A 20688-nucleotide genomic window follows, 5' to 3' on the forward strand; every position below is an offset into this window, starting at 1 on the left:
CGGAAGATGAGGTGCTGTTCCTCGAGTTTGCGTTGGGCTTCACTGGAACAATGCAGCAAGCCAAGGACAGACATGTGGGCAAGAGAGCAGGGTGGAGTGTTAAAATGGCAAGCGACAGGGAGGTTTGGGTCTTCCTTGCGGACAGACCGCAGGTGTTCTGCAAAGCGGTCGCCCAGTTTACGTTTGGTCTCTCCAATGTAGAGGAGACCGCATTGGGAACAACGAGTGCAGTAGACTAAGTTAGGGGAAATACAAGTGAAATGCTGCTTCACTTGAAAGGAGTGTTTGGGCCCTTGGACGGTGAGGAGAGAGGAAGTGAAGGGGCAAGTGTTGCATCATTTGTATGGGCATGGGGAGGTGCCATAGGTGGGAGTTGAGGAGTAGGGGGTGATGGAAGAGTGGACCAGGGTGTTCCGGAGGGAATGAACCCTACGGAATGCCGCCGGGGGGGTGAAGGAAAGATGTGTTTGGTGGTGGCATCAGGCTGGAGTTGGCGGAAATGGCGGAGGATAATCCTTTGAATGCAGAGGCTGGTGGGGTGATAAGTGAGGACAAGGGGGACCCTATCATGTTTCTGGAAGGGAGGAGAAGGCGTGAGGGCGGATGCGCGGGAGATGGGCCGGACATGGTTGAGGGCCCTGTTAATGACCGTGAGTGGAAAACCTCGGTTAAGGAAGAAGGAAGACATGTCAGAGGAACTGTTTTTGAAGGTAGCATCATCAGAACAGATGCGACGGAGGTGAAGGAACTGAGAGAATGGGATGGAGTCCTTACAGGATGTGGGGTGTGAGGAGCTGTAGTCGAGGTAGCTGTGGGAGTCGGTAGGCTTGTAATGGATATTGGTGGACAGTCTATCATCAGAAATTGAGACAGAGAGGTCAAGGAAGGGAGGGGAAGCGTCAGAGATGGACAATGTGAAAATAATGGAGGGGTGGAGATTGGAAGCAAAATTAATAAATTTTTCCAGGTCCCGACGAGAGCATGAAGCAGCACCGAAGTAATCATTGATGTGTGGAGGGGGCCGGAGTAGGACTGGAACAAGGAATGTTCCACATACCCCATAAAGAGACAGGCATAGCTGGGGCCCATGCGGGTACCCATAGCCACACCTTTTATTTGGAGGAAGTGAGAGGAGTTGAAGGAGAAATTGTTCAGTGTGAGAACAAGTTCAGCCAGACGGAGGAGATTAGAGGTGGATGGGGATTGTTCGGGCCTCTGTTTGAGGAAGAAGCTAAGGGCCCTCAGACCATCCTGGTGGGGGATGGAGGTGTAGAGGGATTGGACGTCCATGGTGAAGAAGAAACGATTGGGGCCAGGGAACTGGAAATTGTTGATGTGACGTAAGGTGTCAGAGGAATCACGGATGTAGTCCAGTTTGCGTTGAGCTTCACTGGAACAATGCAGCAGGCCATGGACAGACATGTGGGCATGACAGCTGGGTGGACTGTTGAAATGGCAAGCAACAGGGAGGTCTGGATCATGTTTACGGACAGACCGAAGGTGTTCCACAAAGTGGTCACCCAGTCTGCGTTTGGTCTCTCCAATGTAGTGGAGACTGCGTTGGGAGCAGCGAATGCAGTAGACCAAATTGAGGGAAGTGCAAGTGAAATGCTGCTTCACTTGAAAGGAGTGTTTGGGTCCTTGGACGGTGAGGAGAGGGGAAGTAAAGGAGCAGGTGTTTCACCTTCTGGTCCTCACTGTCCAAGGGCCCAAACCCTACTTTCAAGTGAAGCAGCATTTCACTTGCACTTCTCTCAATTTAGTCTACTGCATTCACTGCTCCCAATGCGGTCTCCTCTACATTGGAGAGACCAAACGCAGACTGGGTGACCGCTTTGCGGAACACCTTCGGTCTCTCTGCAAGCATGACCCAGACCTCCCTGTCACTTGCCATTTCAACACTCCACTCTGCTCTCATGCCGACATGTCCATCCTTGGCCTGCTGCATTGTTCCAGTGAAGCTCAACGCAAACTGGAGGAACAGCACCTCATCTTCTGACTAAGCACTTTACAGCCTTCCAGACTGAATATTGAGTTCAACAATTTTAGATCATGAACTCTCTCCTCCATCCCCAACCCCTTTCCGATCCCCCTTTTTTCCAATAATTTATATAGATTTTTCTTTTCCTACCTATTTCCATTATTTTTAAATATATTTTCATCCATTGTTTTATCTCTACCTTTTAGCCTATTTCGATCCCTTCCCCCCACCCCATCTGGGCTATCTTTATCTTACTCGTCCTGCTTTTTACCCTTAATGTCACCTATTATCACATTCCTTAGATAATATCACCAGCTTCAACACCTCTTTGTCCTTTTGTCTATGACATCTTTTGGTTATCTCCATCTATCACTGGCCCTCTATCCAGCTGTACCTGTCCCACTCCCCCTTAAACCAGCTTATATTTCACCTCTTTTCTATTTTTCCTTAGTTCTGTTGAAGAGTCATACGGACTCGAAACGTTAACTGTGTTCCTCTCCGCAGAGCCTGATAATTAGGGTTGGCTCAGCTGATTAAGGCATTGTTGTAACTGAGTCATATAAACCAGAAAGCCCTCTGTGCTACTAGCTAATCTCAGCTGAGACTGCAATTGCTTGAGTGTCAAGGGAAAGAAAAAAAATCAGCCCTGGTTTCACTCCTGATTACTAAATAGGGATCTTTATTTGTTCTTGGGATGTGGGTGTAGGCCAGACCAGGTAAGGACAGCAGATTTCCTTCCCTAAGGGACATTAGTGAAGCAGATGGGTTTTTACAACAATCAACAATGGTTTCATGGTCATCATTAGACTTTTAATTCTAGATTTTTATTGAGTTCAAATTCTACCATCCACCATGGTGGGATTCGAACCCAGGTCCCCAGAGCATTGCCCTAGATCTCTAGATTACCAATCTAGTGACAATACGACTACACCACCGTCTCTTCCTCATAGTGTGTGCAAGTACTACCCCCACATGTATCAAACAAGCGAAGGATGCCCTCCAAGGGGGAACAGTTTGCTCACACTCAACATCAGGACTATTATGAAATATAACCACTTAAGGGAGGTGCCAGAAGATTAAGAGTATACCCATCCAGACTGCAGTGATTCAAGGAAGCAGTTCACCACCATGTTCTCAAGGACAGTTAGGGCTGGGTAACACATGCTAGTCTTGTCAGTGATGCACGAACAAAACAAATAAAAATCTCATGTTTTGAAGACCTTTACTTGTTTCAATGTAAGTACAATACAGAACTGTACTCTGCACTATTGCAAAAAGTATGTACCTGTGGTCCAGAATGGTTACACGAGATGAAGGGATCCCCAGAACAGCACAGCTCTGTAGAAGTTCCTTCTTACGAACATCCCCTTGCTTGTAGAAGTTCCCTGAAAATATGAAACATTAGCAAGTTAAAACAGTAACTGAACTGTTCATAATGTCCTTAGAGCAGAGAAGGCTGAGGGGGGACCTGACAGAGGTACACAAAATTATGAGGGGCATAGATAGGGTAGATAGGAAGAAACATTTCCCCTTAGTGGAGGTGTCAATAACCAGGGGACATAGATTTAAGGTAGGGGGCAGGAGATTTAGAGGGGATTTGAGGAAATATGTTTTCACCCAGAGGGTGGTTGGAATCTGGAACACACTGCCTGTGGGGGTGGTAGAGGCAGGAACTCTCATAACATTTAAGAATTATTTAGATGAACACTTGAAACGCCATAGCATACAGGGCTTGGGCCAAGTGTTGTAAAATGGGATTAGAATAGATAGGTGCTTGATGGCTGGCATGGACATGATGGAGCAAAGGGCCTGTTTCTGTGCTGTATAACCCTATGACTCTATGATCGTTTATCAGACAGTCCTGTACTGGTATTCAATTTTTTGCAGGGCACAGAACTAAATTTTGCTGGGGTCCATGGGCATCAAAGAGCTTGTCTGAGTCTCTCAATGTCAGGCTGAACAGGATGCTCAGTGCAGCAAGAATTATGTTTTTTTAAAGAAAATCTTTTTCTTTACTGCATTTGAGTATGTAAATAGAACATAAGTATTGCTTTTAGTGCTTGGGATCTGAATTTGGGATCTGTTCAGCAAGCCTGTATCTCTGCTATACCTTGTTTGTCCATCTAGATAATATAAGGTGTTGTATAAGGTCTTCCCCCAGTAATATCAGCTACTGTTTATCAAAGGAAGTCCAAATCCACAAGAGGCATTAAATAGGCTGGCTGGACTTTAAATTCATGATATGTCACCAGGACAGGATGGGATGCATCGAAAGATACTGAGGGAAATAAGGGTGGAAATTGCGGAGATACTGGTCATGATTTTCCAAAGCTCCTTTGATGCAGGGATGCTGCCAGAAGACTTGAGAATTGTAAATATTAAACCCTTGTTTAAAAAAAAGTGTGTAAACATAAACCCAGCAACTACAGGCCCAGCAGTTTAACCTTGGAGGTAGTTAAAAATCATTGAAGGTGGCAGGACAGGTTGAAAAAGTGGTTAAAAAGCATCCAGGAGCTTTGACTTTATCAATAGGGACATAAAGTACAAAAGCAAGGAAATTATGATAAACCTGTATAAAACACTGGTTTGGCCTCAATTGGAGTATTGTGTCCAATTCTGGGCACAACACATTAGGAAGCATGTGAAGGCATTAGAGAGGGTGCGGAACAAGATTCTCGAGAATGGTTTTGAGGATGAGGAACCTCAATCTGGTGGATAGATTGGAGACCAGTGCTGTTCTTCTTGGAGAAATAAAAATTAAGAGGTGATCTGACTGAGGTGTTCAGAATCATAACTGATCTAGACAGAGTAGATAGGAAAGAATGGTTCCTGTTAGTGGAAGGGTTGAGAACCAAAGGATACCGATTTAAGGTGACTGGCAAAAGAAATAACAGCAACATGAGGGAAAAACCTTTTTGAGTGAGTGGTTAGGATCTTGAATGCACTGCCTTGAGAGTGTGGTGCAGATTCAATCAAGCGTTCAAAAGAGAATTGAATAATTATCTGAAGAGAAAAAATTTGCAAGGCTAGGGGAAAAAGCAGGGGCATGGGTCACGGTGAGTTACTCTTGCAGAGAGTAGGCATGGACACAATAGGCTTCCTTCTGTGCCATAACCAGTCCATGATCTGATGTCTCATCAAGGACAGATACAGCACAGATTGGATACAGAGTAAAGCACCCTCTACATTGACCCCATCAAACACTCCCAGGACAGATACAGCACGGGGTTAGATACAGTGTAAAGCTCCCTCTACACTGCACCCATCAAACATTCTGAGGACAGGTACAAAACAGGGTTCAATACAGAAGTAAAGCTCCTTCTATACTTTCCCCATTAAACATTCCTGGGACAGGTACAACACCGGGTTAGATACAGAGTAAAGCTCCCTCTACACTGTCCCCATCAAACACTCCCAGGACAGGTACAGCATAGGTTAGATACAGAGTAAAGCTCCCTCTACACTGTCCCCATCAAACACTCCCATTCCCAGGACAGGTACAGCACAGGATCAGATACAGAATAAAGCTCCCTCTACACTGTCCCCATCAAACACTCCCAGGACAGGTACAACACAGGTTGGATACAGAGTAAAGCTCCCTCTACACTGTCCCCATCAAACACTCCCAGGACAGGTACAGCACCGGGTTAGATACAGAGTAAAGCTCCCTCTACACTGTCCCTATCAAACAGTCCCAGGACAGGTACAACACAGGTTGGATACAGAGTAAAGCTCCCTCTATACCGTCCCCATCAAACACTCCCAGGACAGGTACAGCACCGGGTTAGATACAGAGTAAAGCTCCCTCTACACCGTCCCCATCAAACACTCCCAGTCCCAGGACAGGTACAGCACAGGATTAGATACAGAGTAAAGCTCCCTCTACACTGTCCCCATCAAACATTCCAAGGCAGGTACAGCACAGGGTTAGACACAGAGTAAAATTCTTATGGTGAGGCTGATTTCAGGCCTCCGAGCCCGGGTTGGGTTTGAGACCGCAGCCTGACTCCCTAGTGAAGGGTGTGGGAATGTCCCGGGGAACAGTTTCGGAAGGGTTTGAAAGTGACCAGCTACCTGTGGACAGGCACAGCAAATGTACCGACAGGCCGCGGCCTGCCAGGCGCAGTAAGGCCGGGGCGAAGAACATGCACTCATCGTCCGGGTGCGCGGTCACCAGCAGAGCGGCGGCACCCGGCCTAGGCCGCTCCCCTCCGGCTGCAGGAGGACCCGGGTCGCCGCTGTTCTTGCGGTAAATGTTTCGGATCCAGAAATAATAACAGCAGATTAAAGCGGAGAGGAAGCAGAGGCCTAGGGTCTCCATGGTAACTAAAGCCGACCTGCAGCTCCCCTCCCCCTTCCCCAGTGCCGGCAGCGGCTGCCGGCTCCGCGCAGTCGCAGAGCGAGTTCTAGACGGAATCGCGTCACGGGCGGTCAGATCCCGGGGCCGGGACTCGGTACCGGGGATTCGGGGTTTGAGCCAGGGCGAGGGCGGTGGCAGCGGCCGGAGGCGGCCCGGGACACGGCGGAGAGGCGGAGGCGGCGGCGGCCCAGCCGGGCCCTGAACCCGCGCTCAGCGCAAGATGGCGGCCCGGGGTTAGAGCGCGCTCGGAGCGGACACCGGGGGCTCGGGAACCCGGGCACAGGCGGCAGCATTCTGGCCGGTGAGTCGGCGGCATCCGGGGCGGGGGGGTGGGGGGCAGCGTGGGCCTCAGGCCTCGGGAAACAGCCATGAAATACCATGTCCGGGGAAGCGGAGGGATAACCGGCTGTGGGGCTAGGCTGTTGGGAACAGGCAAGGCCGCGTCCTGAGGCCCTGAGGCTGCGGGTTCACGGCAGCGGCCTCGGTCAGCGGTCGGACACTGGCCTGAATCGCTCACCTTGCACTGGGAGTAAGAAAAGGAAAGCTGTTAACGCGTGATTAAAAATATTACATGATAATATTACATGAAGTTATTGTTTACATCCAGTCATTGATGCACCATTTTATTCGTTCATGAGATGTGGGCATGGTCAGTATTTGTTGCCCACCCCTAATTGTCCTTTTTCAGGGCATTTTAAGGGTCAACCACATTGCTCCGGTCCAATCTCGGCCTGATGTCCTGTGCGGAAGGGAATCTGCTGTCAATGAGATTGATTTTTACGATAATTGGAAATGGTTTTGTCGTTGGATTCCACCAAATTTCATCAACTGCTCTGTTGGGATTCCAACCCGGGTCCCCAGAGCATTATCCTGGGTCTGAGAGTAACACACTGTCACCCACCTCCCCCCCAGACTCATTCCTACTGCATCCCAATTACCTTTGTTTATTGAGAAAACTCCATAAAGGGCATAAAAGCCCTGTGCAGGACAGTTTAGGAGATGAAACAAGAATTGTGTGATGAGAGTAAGCTTGCTTTTCAATGGCTGGTGGATGGAGGGAAGAAAGATTGGGGAGATGTGGGCCTAATCAGTCACTGTTTTGAGATCCTGTGAAAGAGTTAGCAGAAGTGGCAATGATGATGAGGATCCTAATAATGAGAAAGATGACCAGGATCTCAAACCTGAGGCTAAGGTTATGGTTTCCTGGGCAGTAGTGATTCCCTGTGCTCCTATATGCTTTGGAGCCTTGTCAACCTACAATAGGCACCTCAAAACACTGGTGAAATACCACCAGAGGTTCATTCACAAGATCCTCTAAATCTGGTGTTAGGAAAGGTGATCCAACAGCAGTATCCTCTTCTAAACCAACATGCCCAATATCAAGGTGCTAATGATACAAACCCAGCTCTACTAGGCAGGACTAGATATTCATATGCCTGGCACCAGATTCCCAAAACAATTGCTCTACCCTGAACTCAGGTGTGGCCGGAGACTCCCAGGAGGACTGCAGAAACGCTTTAGGAATATCCTCAAAGCATCCCTGAAAACACAGTCCCTGGCTTGCAACTGACCAAAATGGAGAAGGCTCCTTCAGGAAGACACTGAACACATCAAGAGACTTTGTCAGTAATGTGCAGAAGCGAAGTCAAGGTGTATCAGAGGGAGTGCACAAATCTCCAAACAGTCCACCAACCCAACCTTTCAAGCACCACCTGAGGCAAAGATTACAAATCATGTATTGGATTGATCAGCCTTCTTGGAACCCATTGTGCTGGAATGTAAACAAGTCATCCTCAATCCTGAGGGAATGCCAAAGAAGAAGAATAACTGAAAAGTTTTTTGAAGTTTCGGGGGAAATAGAGGACAGTTCTTCAGATGGTTTAGGATAATGGCATGATTTGAAGAGACAAGATTTTTTGCAATAGTGTGCATTTATATAGCACTTCTAATGTGGAAAACTGTCCTAAGATGTAATTTTAAAAAAATGCCTAAAATGTTTTATTAGGAAGGTTGACCAAAAAGCTTGGTCAAAGAAGTGGATTTTAAAGAAGCCTCAGGACATTGCTGCAAGAGCTCTAGGCAGTGTCTTTGGCTCAACTTCCTTTAGCTGCTTCATCAATGGTGTCCCCTCAATCAAAAGGTCAGGAGTGAAGATATTAGCTGATGGTTGCACAGTTTTCAGTTGCACTCACAAATCCTCGGGTAATGAGGCAGGCCATGCAGCAAGATTTGAATGACATTTAGACTTGGGCTGATGTCTGGAACAAATATTACTTGCCATTTAAGCACAGGACAATGACCATATCCAAAAGGAGAGTGACAAACCACTTCCCATGACATTCAATGTTAATGCCATCACTGAATCGCCCATCAGCAACATCCTTTGCGGAGGCGTGCAGTATCTTGTTGATGGGGTTACCATTAAAGAGAAAGTTAACTGAAGCAGCCATTTAGACACTGGCTACAAGAACAGATCAAAAACTGAATATTCTGTTGCATGTAATTTTTCTGACTCCTCAAAGCCTTTCACCAACTACAAGGCCTAAGTCAGGAGTGTGATGGAATACTCTTCATTGCCTGGATGAATGCAGCTCCAAAATACTCAGGACATCAAGGTCAAAGCAATCAGCTTGATTGACATCCCATCCGACTTCTTAAACATTCACACCCTACACCTTTGGCACTCTACTGTTGTGGTATCTACGACCTCAAAGATGCAGTGCAGCAACTCATCAAGTCTGCTTCGGTGGCACCTCCCAAACATGTGACCTCTACTGTCTGGAAGGACAAGGGCAGCAGGCACATGGGAACATTTGCAAGTTACCACCCAAGTCACACACCATTCTGACTTGGCGACATATCACCGTTCCCTCATTATCACTAGGTTAAAATTGGACCACGTATGCCAGACCTTCACTGTCTTCCAGAAAGAGCCAGTAACAAAGAGGCTTAAGTTGAGGGGGAACATACTGTCCAGCCCCTAGACTGTACTTCCCACAGCTGCCGACTTCTGATTGGTCAAGACATCAACAGATGAAGGAATACAAGTTGTCTAATGACCCAGAGGAGCCAGTGAAACATGGCTGACTTGACTGTGTCTTAATGCTTCAATCTGCTGATGCGAAGCCCTTATATAGAAGTGAGAATACAACCAAATAAAGTGTCTCTACTGGTGACTGTAGAGAGGCATTGCAAATGATGAAACATCTTGCATAATGCCCTCTACTACCAGAACCATGTAGCCCTGAAGATCTGATGGCCTTCATCTCACAAGCAAAAGCCTGTGTGGAGCAGTGGCGACAGGAAGACTGGCTCAAAATCCTTGAACTCCCTATCTAACAGCACTGTGGGAGTACCTTCATCACATGGACTGCAATGGTTCAGGAAACCAACTCACCTACTTATTGAGGGCGATTAGTGATGGGCAGTAAATGCTGAGTTTGCAGGTGATGTCCACATGGCATGAATAAATATAAAGGGTTATGGGAGGCAGGCAGGAAAGTGAAGGCCACAGTCAGATCAATGATGATCTTATAGAATAGCAGAGCAGGCTTGAGGGGTTGAATGGCCTGCTCCCATGTTTTTTGAACCTGAGAGTTGGTTTGTCGTTGTGCTCCTTAAGGGTCAATGTTGGGCCCATTACTTTCAATTTTTATAAAGAACCTGGGAAGCAGCAGTATAATGCTTGCAAATGATATGCAACTTGCTACTGTAGCAGATAGTGATGAGGAAGTTGTAGACTTCACAATGACGTAAATAGGGTGGTGAGCTGGGTAGCAGTATGAACTGGGGAACTGGTGTACTATAAATGGCACAATTTTGAAAAAATTGAGATCGTGGTATTTATATAAAAACATCTGTTAAAGGCAGTGCAAATTGATTTAGTTAAAAAACATACAAGTTACTTGGGTTTATCAGTAGAGACAATATAAAAGCAAAAAGTTCATTCTAGAACTTTCTAAATCACTGCCTAAGCCTCAGCTGGAGTGTGATGGATAATCCTGTGCATCCTACTTCGGGAAAGATGCCAAAACCTAGGAAAGGGATTAAAGAAGGTTTACCAGAATGTTACCACATAAGGAAGGATTTTAGGTATGAAAGGAGGTTGGAAAAGTTAGACCTCTTCTCCTTGGATCAAAGCTGGGGAGATGGTGGTGCATGATAATGTTCACTGAATTAGTAATCCAGAGGCTCAGGCTAATGCCCTGGGATATGGGTTCAAATTCCACCATGGTAGTTGGTGAAATTTAAATTCAATTAATAAAATCTGGAATATAAAGAAAAGCTAGTCTCAGTAATGGTGACCAAGAAATATCATCGATTGTTGTAAGGACATTAGTGAACTAGATAGGTTTTTAAGGGAAGGAAATCTGCCATTTTTACCTGGCCTACATGTGACTCCAGACCAACAGTAATGTGGTTGACTCTTAACTGCCCTCTGAAATGGCCTAGCAAGCCACTCAGTTCGAGGGCAATTATGGATGGGCACCCTTGCCAGCGACGCTCACATCGCATGTAAGAAAAAAAAGGGAGGGCGATCTAATAAAGATTTTCAAGATGATGATAAGTTTTAATACAGCGGATAGAGAAAAACTATTCTCTCTCAAGTGGGTCAACAATTCAAGGTCATAAATTTAAAATCATTGGCAAAAGATCTGGAGGGGAGATGAGAAATGTTTTCATTCAATTGTCAGGATCTGGAATGTTCCACTGGAAAAGCTAGTAGAAGTTGAATCCATAAAAGATTTTAAAAGGGAGTTGGACAGGGACTTAAAGGTGAGGAACTCGCAGGATTACGGATAAGATGCGGGAGTGTAGGACTGATCACAGCTGTTCTTTCAAAGAGCCAGCACAAACATGACAGACCTCCCTCTGTGCTGTAAGTTTTCATGAACCTAAAGTAACTGAAGGCACAAAACTACTGTGGGCCCAGTGGTATATATCCAGGGATGCTTAGAGGGACCAGGGAGGGGGAGATGTTTGGCTCTGTTGTCAGAAGAGGTGTGGGTGAGGTAACATGAGGTGGGAAGGATCTTTTTTCAAGTAGACAAATAAATCAAATTGGAGCGGACTTTGGGGCTGTTTGTCTATATCAGGCCAAGCAGTGGGAACCATTCTGACGGGCAGTCTGGAGGAAAAATAGCCAGCCTTGATTTAGATGGGGAACATCACGTCTGAAAAATCTCTTTCACAACTTCTGTGGACATTGTAGGTAAAACTAAATGTGGAATTCCCTGTGATGTAATTTTCCTAGATTTTCAGGAAGCCTTGGTTTCTGCCTGAAAAGATGAAAGGTATTGAGCTCTAGGGGAATTTAGGCCTAGATCCAAAGATGGTCAAAGGATGGAAATTGAGCATATTAATGAGACAAAAGATTGATGTTCATTGGAGTACTGCAGGGGTAATCAGTGAATTTTTTCTAATTTATGTAAATTATTTGGGTGTTGGAGTAAAATGCAAGATTATCAAATGTGCTGACAGGCCTAAAATAGGGAGACACCTGTGGATTTGCAGAAAGATTTGGATCATTTTAGCAAAGAAGCAGACAGATGGCAGATTAAACTTACTGCAAAATGTTGCACATGAAATAATAGTACAACCTACATTCAACATGAATGACATAGAATTGACGCATAGTAAGAGACTTGTCGCGTTGATGTTACACTATAGAAAGATAACACAGGTCATCTGAGGTTACAATGAGGCTTTATAAAGGGCAGGTCGGAAGGCACTTGAGTACTGTGCACAGCTGTGGTTACTGTCTTGGAATAAGAATATGCCAGTGCAGAGAGCAACATTTCAAGTGTAAATGAATGTAGAAAGTTTTGAGCTTAATCTTTGATGCTTACAATCACAAATTGGTTACAGCATGGAGGGAGGTCTTTCAGCCTGTCATGCCTGTGCTGGCTCTCTGTAAGAGCAACTCACCTACTCCTACACCCTTGCCTTTCTCCTGTAGCCCTGCAATTCTTTTCACTTCAGATAATTGTCCAATTCCCTTTTGAAAACTACGATTGTATCTACTTCCACCACACATTCTCAGGCTGTACATTCCAGAACCTAACCAGTTGCTGTTTTGTCATTGTTGCTTTCTTTGCCAATTACTTTAAATCAGTGTCCTCTAGTTTCTTGAACCTTCCACCAAAGGAAATAGTTTTTCCCGATCTTCTCTGTCCAGACCCCTCATGATTTTGGATGCCCTCCTCTTACCTATCTAACTGTTCTCTTTGGAGAAAAGGTTAATTGCAAAAAAAAACAAGCAAAATACTGCTGATGCTGGAAATCTGAAACAAAAACAAAACGCTGGAAAACTCAGCAGGTCTGACAGCATCTGTGGAGAGAAAGACAGTTAATGTTTCAAGTCCGTATGATTCGAAACGTTAACTCGGTCTTTCTCTCCACAGATGCTGTCAGACCTGAGTTTTTCCAGCATTTTTTGTTTAGATAGGTAATTGGTTTATTGAGAAATCATCATGGTAGCAGGTGCCAAATTGTGATGGCAATACAAATAAAACAAGTGGTCGTAATTCATGATTTAGTTACAATCATTAAAATAAATAAAAGGTATAAAATAATAAGAGTTGCACAATTATAATCATATCAGCATGCAGATTGCAAAATGCAGGTCTCATTAATTTATGGAATGGAAATAAAAGCTCTCCTGCACTCTGCATTTTATACTAAAGTCCATATTTCATATACTGCTGAAAAAAAAAGACATTTCAAAGCTTCGACATGTCTCTTTTTTCAGCAATACTCAAGTTCTGTATTATCAAACAACTAGTTCACACATTGCCAAATTGAATTCATTGAGTTTTCAGTCCCTTGCATACTATTTATGAATTGCATAAAGCTGGGGATTGAACTGTCTCATAATCTATTCGTTCTGTACCTTATTTCTGGAGTGGTGTCCTTTCTCCTTAATTCCATCACACATTTATTTTCGTTTGCCTGTGGCAAGAGATAGTGGTAATGGGAGGTGGGATTCAAGAGTTTTCTAGCAAAGTCCAGACAGAGCTTTTTCCGCCTTTCAGCACAGGAACATGTATTCAGTTGTTTGATTGTATTGGGGTATCTTTGGTACATGTTACCTACGATCAGTTTGTGCTTGTTTCCAAACGCTTTCAAGCTTGTTCACATGCTTTTTGGTAAGTCCAGCATTCCAAATGGGCTGCATATTCAACAATGAGACTTACATAACTATTAATTATAGCAAATAAAGCAGTTTGTGCTGTTATGATGATTGAGAAGACGGAGCATGTGAAGTCTTCCATTTGCTCTCTTAAGCATTCCATGCACTTGGTAATCCCATTTGAGACCACTTTAAATGTAGATTCCTTATAATTTAATGCACATTGTTGTGCAGTCTCAGGATCTTCTAAGTTGATGAGAAGGGTTTGTGCATGAAGCACAATTCCTATAGCTTTGCACTTTTGGGGGTTCAATCTCGTATGATTCACTGTTGCCCCTTGCATGTAAGATGTGGCACCTTGATTATGACACTCCAAGAGGGGCAGACTTAGCTTCTCCACTTAACTGAAGTTCCTCATCCCTTGAACGATTCTCTTGAATCTTTCCTGCAGCCTTCCAACTCCTTCATATCCTTCCTAAAGTGTAGTGCCTAGAACCAGACACAACACTCCAGTTGAGGCTGAACCAGTGTTTTATACAAGTTTATCATAACTTCCTTGCTTTAGAACTCTGTGCTCTTATTTATAATATCCAGGATCCCTTATACTTTATTAAGCATTTTTTCAACCTGTTCTCTCTCATTTAATGACTTATGCACATGTATCACCAGGTTCCTCTATTCTGCACCCACTTTAGAATTGTACCCTTTACATTGCCTTTCCTCATCCCTGCTACCAAAATGAATCACTCCATTCTGCTCTGCATTAAATTTCATATTCCACATGCCCATTCCACTAACCAGTCTATGTCCTTTTGAAACAAAAACAGAATTACCTGGAAAAACTCAGCAGGTCTGGCAGCATCGGCGGCGAAGAAAAGAGTTGACGTTTCGAGTCCTCATGACCCTTCGACAGAACTTGCGTTCGAGTCCAAGAAAGAGTTGAAATATAAGCTGGTTTAAGGTGTGTGTGTGGGGGGCGGAGAGATAGAGAGACAAAGAGGTGGAGGGGGGGGTGGGGGTGTGTGGTTGTAGGGACAAACAAGCAGTGATAGAAGCAGATCATCAAAAGATGTCAACGACAATAGTACAATAGAACACATAGGTGTTAAAATTAAAGTTGGTGATATTATCTAAACGAATGTGCTAATTAAGAATGGATGGTAGGGCACTCAAGGTATAGCTCTAGTGGGTTTTTTTTATATATAATGGAAATAGGTGGGAAAAGGAAAATCTTTATAATTTATTGGAAAAAAAAAGGGAAGGCGGAAACAGAAAGGGGGTGGGGATGGGGGAGGGAGCTTACGACCTAAAGTTGTTGAATTCAATATTCAGTCCAGAAGGCTGTAAAGTCCCTAGTCGGAAGATGAGGTGTTGTTCCTCCAGTTTGCGTTGGGCTTCACTGGAACAATGCAGCAAGCCAAGGACAGACATGTGGGCAAGAGAGCAAGGTGGAGTGTTGAAATGGCAAGCGACAGGGAGGTTTGGGTCATTCTTGCGGACAGACCGCAGGTGTTCTGCAAAGCGGTCGCCCAGTTTACGTTTGGTCTCTCCAATGTAGAGGAGACCACATTGGGAGCAACGGATGCAGTAGACTAAGTTGGGGGAAATGCAAGTGAAATGCTGCTTCACTTGAAAGGAGTGTTTGGGTCCTTGGACGGTGAGGAGAGAGGAAGTGAAGGGGCAGGTGTTGCATTTTTTGCGTGGGCATGGGGTGGTGCCATAGGAGGGGGTTGAGGAGTAGGGGGTGATGGAGGAGTGGACCAGGGTGTCCCGGAGGGAGCGATCCCTACGGAATGCCGATAAGGGGAGTGAAGGGAAGATGTGTTTGGTGGTGGCATCATGCTGGAGTTGGCGGAAATGGCGGAGGATGATCCTTTGAATGCGGAGGCTGGTGGGGTGATAAGTGAGGACAAGGGGGACCCTATCATGTTTCTGGGAGGGAGGAGAAGGCGTGAGGGCGGATGCGCGGGAGATGGGCCGGACACGGTTGAGGGCCCTGTCAACGACCGTGGGTGGAAAACCTCGGTTAAGGAAGAAGGAGGACATGTCAGAGGAACTGTTTTTGAATGTAGCATCATCGGAACAGATGCGACGGAGGCGAAGGAATTGAGAGAATGGGATGGAGTCCTTACATGAAGCAGGGTGTGAGGAACTGTAGTCGAGATAGCTGTGGGAGTCGGTGGGTTTGTAATGGATATTGGTGGACAGTCTATCACCAGAGATTGAGACAGAGAGGTCAAGGAAGGGAAGGGAAGTGTCAGAGATGGACCACGTGAAAATGATGGAGGGGTGGAGATTGGAAGCAAAATTAATAAATTTTTCCAAGTCCTGACGAGAGCATGAAGCGGCACCGAAGTAATCATCGATGTACCGGAGAAAGAGTTGTGGAAGGGGGCCGGAGTAGGACTGCAACAAGGAATGTTCCACATACCCCATAAAGAGACAGGCATAGCTGGGGCCCATGCGGGTACCCATAGCCACACCTTTTATTTGGAGGAAGTGAGAGGAGTTGAAGGAGAAATTGTTCAGTGTGAGAACAAGTTCAGCCAGACGGAGGAGAGTAGTGGTGGATGGGGATTGTTCGGGCAATCGCCATCCACCACTACTCTCCTCCGTCTGGCTGAACTTGTTCTCACACTGAACAATTTCTCCTTCAACTCCTCTCACTTCCTCCAAATAAAAGGTGTGGCTATGGGTACCCGCATGGGCCCCAGCTATGCCTGTCTCTTTATGGGGTATGTGGAACATTCCTTGTTGCAGTCCTACTCCGGCCCCCTTCCACAACTCTTTCTCCGGTACATCGATGATTACTTCGGTGCCGCTTCATGCTCTCGTCAGGACTTGGAAAAATTTATTAATTTTGCTTCCAATCTCCACCCCTCCATCATTTTCACGTGGTCCATCTCTGACACTTCCCTTCCCTTCCTTGACCTCTCTGTCTCAATCTCTGGTGATAGACTGTCCACCAATATCCATTACAAACCCACCGACTCCCACAGCTATCTCGACTACAGCTCCTCACACCCCGCTTCCTGTAAGGACTCCATCCCATTCTCTCAATTCCTTCGCCTCCGTCGCATCTGTTCCGATGATGCTACATTCAAAAACAGTTCCTCTGACATGTCCTCCTTCTTCCTTAACCGAGGTTTTCCACCCACGGTCGTTGACAGGGCCCTCAACCGTGTCCGGCCCATCTCCCGCGCATCCGCCCTCACGCCTTCTCCTCCCTCCCAGAAACATGATAGGGTCCCCCTTGTCCTCACTTATCACCCCACCAGCCTCCGCATTCAAAGGATCATCCTCCGCCATTTCCGCCAACTCCAGCATGATGCCACCACCAAACACATCTTCCCTTCACCCCGCTTATCGGCATTCCGTAGGGATCGCTCCCTCCGGGACACCCTGGTCCACTCCTCCATCACCCCCTACTCCTCAACCCCCTCCTATGGCACCACCCCATGCCCACGCAAAAAATGCAACACCTGCCCCTTCACTTCCTCCCTCCTCACCGTCCAAGGACCCAAACACTCCTTTCAAGTGAAGCAGCATTTCACTTGCATTTCCCCCAACTTAGTCTACTGCATCCGTTGCTCCCAATGTGGTCTCCTCTACATTGGAGAGACCAAACGTAAACTGGGCGACCGCTTTGCAGAACACCTGTGGTCTGTCCGCAAGAATGACCCAAACCTCCCTGTCGCTTGCTATTTCAACACTCCACCCTGCTCTCTTGCCCACATGTCTGTCCTTGACTTGCTGCATTGTTCCAGTGAAGCCCAACGCAAACTGGAGGAACAACACCTCATCTTCCGACTAGGGACTTTACAGCCTTCTGGACTGAATATTGAATTCAACAACTTTAGGTCGTAAGCTCCCCCCCCCATCCCCACCCCCTTTCTGTTTCCCCCTTCCCTTTTTTTTCCAATAAATTATAAAGATTTTCCTTTTCCCACCTATTTCCATTATATATATAAAAAAAAACCCACTAGAGCTATACCTTGAGTGCCCTACCATCCATTCTTAATTAGCACATTCGTTTAGATAATATCACCAACTTTAATTTTAACACCTATGTGTTCTATTGTACTATTGTCGTTGACATCTTTTGATGATCTGCTTCTATCACTGCTTGTTTGTCCCTACAACCACACACCCCCACCCCCCCCCTCCACCTCTTTGTCTCTCTATCTCTCCGCCCCCCACACACACACCTTAAACCAGCTTATATTTCAACTCTTTCTTGGACTCGAACGCAAGTTCTGTCGAAGGGTCATGAGGACTCGAAACGTCAACTCTTTTCTTCTCCGCCGATGCTGCCAGACCTGAGTTTTTCCAGGTAATTCTGTTTTTGTTTTGGATTTCCAGCATCCGCAGTTTTTTTGTTTTTATCTCTATGTCCTTTTGAAGTTTAACACCATCTTCTTCATGGCTCACAATACTTGAAAGTTCTGTCAGCTGCAAGTTTTGAAGTTGTGCCTTGTATAACTAAGCCTAAGTCAAGAATATATAGCAAGAACAGCAGCAGTCCAAACACCAACCCCTGGGAACTCCATTGTATACCTTTCTCTAGTCCAAGTAAAAAAACTGTTCATCTCTACTGTTTCCTGTCACTCAGCCAATTTTATATCCATGCTGCTACTGTCCTTTTTATTTCATGGGCTGTAACTTTTCTGATAAGCCTGTTATGTGGCACTTAATCAAATACCCTTTGGAAGTTCACATACACATCAACCACATCGCCCTCATCAGCCTTTTCTGTTACATCATCAAAATGTAGGGAATTGCCTGTTTCAGGTTGGGGAAATCCATGGTGAAATAAATAAGTGGACTAAATAAAATAATTTTTTTTTTTAATCATAAGAGCTTATAAATGTAAGTTTAGTGAAATCAAATATCAGAATAATATGCCAGAGAGGGTATTGGGTAGAGTATATTGACTATGTAGTGCACATGGATCCTAACCTGAGATAATTAAAATACTCCAGAATTTCAGTAGGTCAGAGTTTTTTTCCCCTCGTCCATATAATTTGAGTTGGGGAGGGGTGTGTTAATTTAATAGGAATATTTTTGACACCTTCACATTCTTGTTTGTTTTATCCACAGTTAAGCCTGTGCCGAGGTAAAGTGATATTTTAGCAAGTTATTGTGTGTTGCTGTTAAAATATGTCTAACTTACATTTCGTTCATTTTGCAAAATGTTAGCTTGACATTTTTTTTAAACTATAAAGGGCAACTGTGCAGTACTGGTGAGTGCTAACGGCAGTTACTCACCAAGCAGTACTCGGAGCTCCAGTTGTAATAAGTAATTGGGATCCCTGGTGTACATTGCATCTTTGCCATACAGGCTCTGTTTGTTGCCCTTTTGCAGGTCCCATAAGATTACTGTCTTGATTAACAATTGTAACGGAGCTAAGACCTCACTATTTTTGTGATATATAATATTTTGTACACCATCATGGCTGCTTCCTAAAATTTAAAAAACTGGACAAAACTTTAAAAAGGCTGAAGCTATATCTGCCTGAACAAAAAGGAACCTTCTGGCAATAACAGGGAAGCTGACACCTCGTTATCAATGAAGAGACGCTAATGACCCATGTGGTTGCAGAGATCAAATTCAAAGGGAATGCTACAAAGGCAATCTACATTTCATAAGCCATCAGTCTACCAGTCTACTAGGGCAAAGGACCCTGCAACTTCCTTTGAAATTCTTAATCGTTGGAACATTAACACTCTCAAGATTCCAGACAAAAGAACATACATCCTTGCCAAAGTGAACAGGTAGGAATCATGTGACATGACCCCTTGGCTGGAGGAACCAGTTACACTGTCTTGCTGTACTGCCATTCAGTCTGCCATTTTCCATCAAGCAAGCAGCAGCTCAGAAAAAGGGCTGTGTCCAGGCTCGAATACTTGCCAAACCCCCCCCCCCCACCCCAAACTGTTTCTACTGGAACTTCTAAACCAGAACACTAATTCATTTCTGCATGCCTGACTCTTTGTCGAAGGCATCCCTACTGGAAGAGTGGAATATCCAGCATTAATTTTCAGCCTGCTGCCCCCTGTGAAGGAATACACCATTGGACTCTTGATTCTGGTGAAACAATTTTTTATCCTGTGGTTTTTGCTCTGTAAATCTATCTTTCTCTACTTTTATTGTACAAATGCACTGGGGGCTACGTAGTGACACACCCATCCCACATTTTGAATGTGCGTGAATAAAGTACCTCTGAGTTTACCCTATCTTGAATTTGCAGTGGGGTTATTAACAGAAATTAGAACACACCAAAACTGAGGGGTTGGGATAAATGTCACACGTCCTTGGTGAAAGGTGGTGTGGAGAGATGGGAGTCATGTGGCATGAACCTCCAGTTGGGAGAACCAGTTGTACTGTCTTGCTGTACTACAAAGCTCAGTCTGCCACCTTTCCATCTACCAAGCAACAGCACTGAAAAGGGGCTCTGTCCAGGTTTGAATGCATGGCCTCCTTCTACACTGTTTCTACTGGAACTTCTGTACCATTGCCTACAAGACAGGCACACGGAGATGAATCAATCTCATCCTGGAAGTCAATGCTACAGGAAAAGTGAGTTATCCAGCATCAGTTTAGCCTCCTGACCTCTGAAGGAATACACCATTGGACTTTGATTCTGGACCCACATGAAACACTAGTTCTTTTCTCTGTGGTCTTTGCCTTGTAAATCTTTCTTTCTCTATCCCTTTTTTATTGTATAAGTGAAAAGGCGCCCATGTTGCTACCCTGCTCCCCTGTTTGCGTGTGCGCTAATAAACTAATCCATTCGAGTTCATCCTATCACAAGTTTGCTGTGGGGTATTAATAGAAATTGGATCACACCAAAACTGAGGGGTTGGGAAATATGCCACTGCCTATAAAGGGGGAAATCAAAATCAACACACTTTTCTGTTTATGGACGGGTGGTGAGAGGAGAAATCAGGACTGTTTAAATTATACCCCTTCCTGTCCGTGATACAATATAGTTTCAACAGTAACTTAAAAATAAAGCCTCAATTCTAAATCATGAAGTTGAGCAGAATGAGGACTCATATTAGTAGACCTCAGAAGAGAATAGAGTGGTGCATTGGGCAGACACATGACAGATGTAATTCAATGTGGATAAGTATTATGTGATGCACTTTGGGGCAAACAATGTGGAGAGGCTGTACAATTTAAATGGTACTATTTTGAGGGGGTGCAAGAGC

The 20688-nt window shown here is 45.1% G+C and overlaps 2 protein-coding genes across 13 annotated transcripts in view; one reads left to right on the forward strand and one right to left on the reverse strand.

Annotated features, from left to right (window-relative positions):
- pigl (phosphatidylinositol glycan anchor biosynthesis, class L) overlaps positions 1–6441 on the reverse strand; it is a 77573-nt gene extending 71132 nt beyond the window's left edge. For both annotated transcript variants that reach the window (XM_041197148.1, XM_041197147.1), the window contains exons 1-2: positions 6056–6441; positions 3267–3366 (exon numbers count right to left, since the gene is read on the reverse strand). In XM_041197148.1, the coding sequence (XP_041053082.1) occupies positions 3267–3366; positions 6056–6302 (347 nt within the window). In that variant the 5' untranslated portion in view covers positions 6303–6441. The remainder of the gene's footprint in view (positions 1–3266; positions 3367–6055) is intronic.
- A 65-nt stretch (positions 6442–6506) lies between these two features.
- Positions 6507–20688, forward strand: part of ncor1 (nuclear receptor corepressor 1) — a 404095-nt gene continuing 389913 nt past the window's right edge. For 8 of the 11 annotated variants that reach the window (XM_041197133.1, XM_041197137.1, XM_041197140.1 and 5 more), the window contains exon 1: positions 6508–6642. The gene's annotated coding sequence lies outside the window, so the exon portion shown is untranslated. Of the gene's footprint in view, positions 6643–20688 lie in introns of all 11 variants that reach the window. The other 3 variants (XM_041197143.1, XM_041197144.1, XM_041197141.1) reach the window with 2 other exon arrangements.

This window comes from Carcharodon carcharias, chromosome 10 (assembly GCF_017639515.1).
Source record: "Carcharodon carcharias isolate sCarCar2 chromosome 10, sCarCar2.pri, whole genome shotgun sequence".
NCBI lineage: Eukaryota > Metazoa > Chordata > Chondrichthyes > Lamniformes > Lamnidae > Carcharodon > Carcharodon carcharias.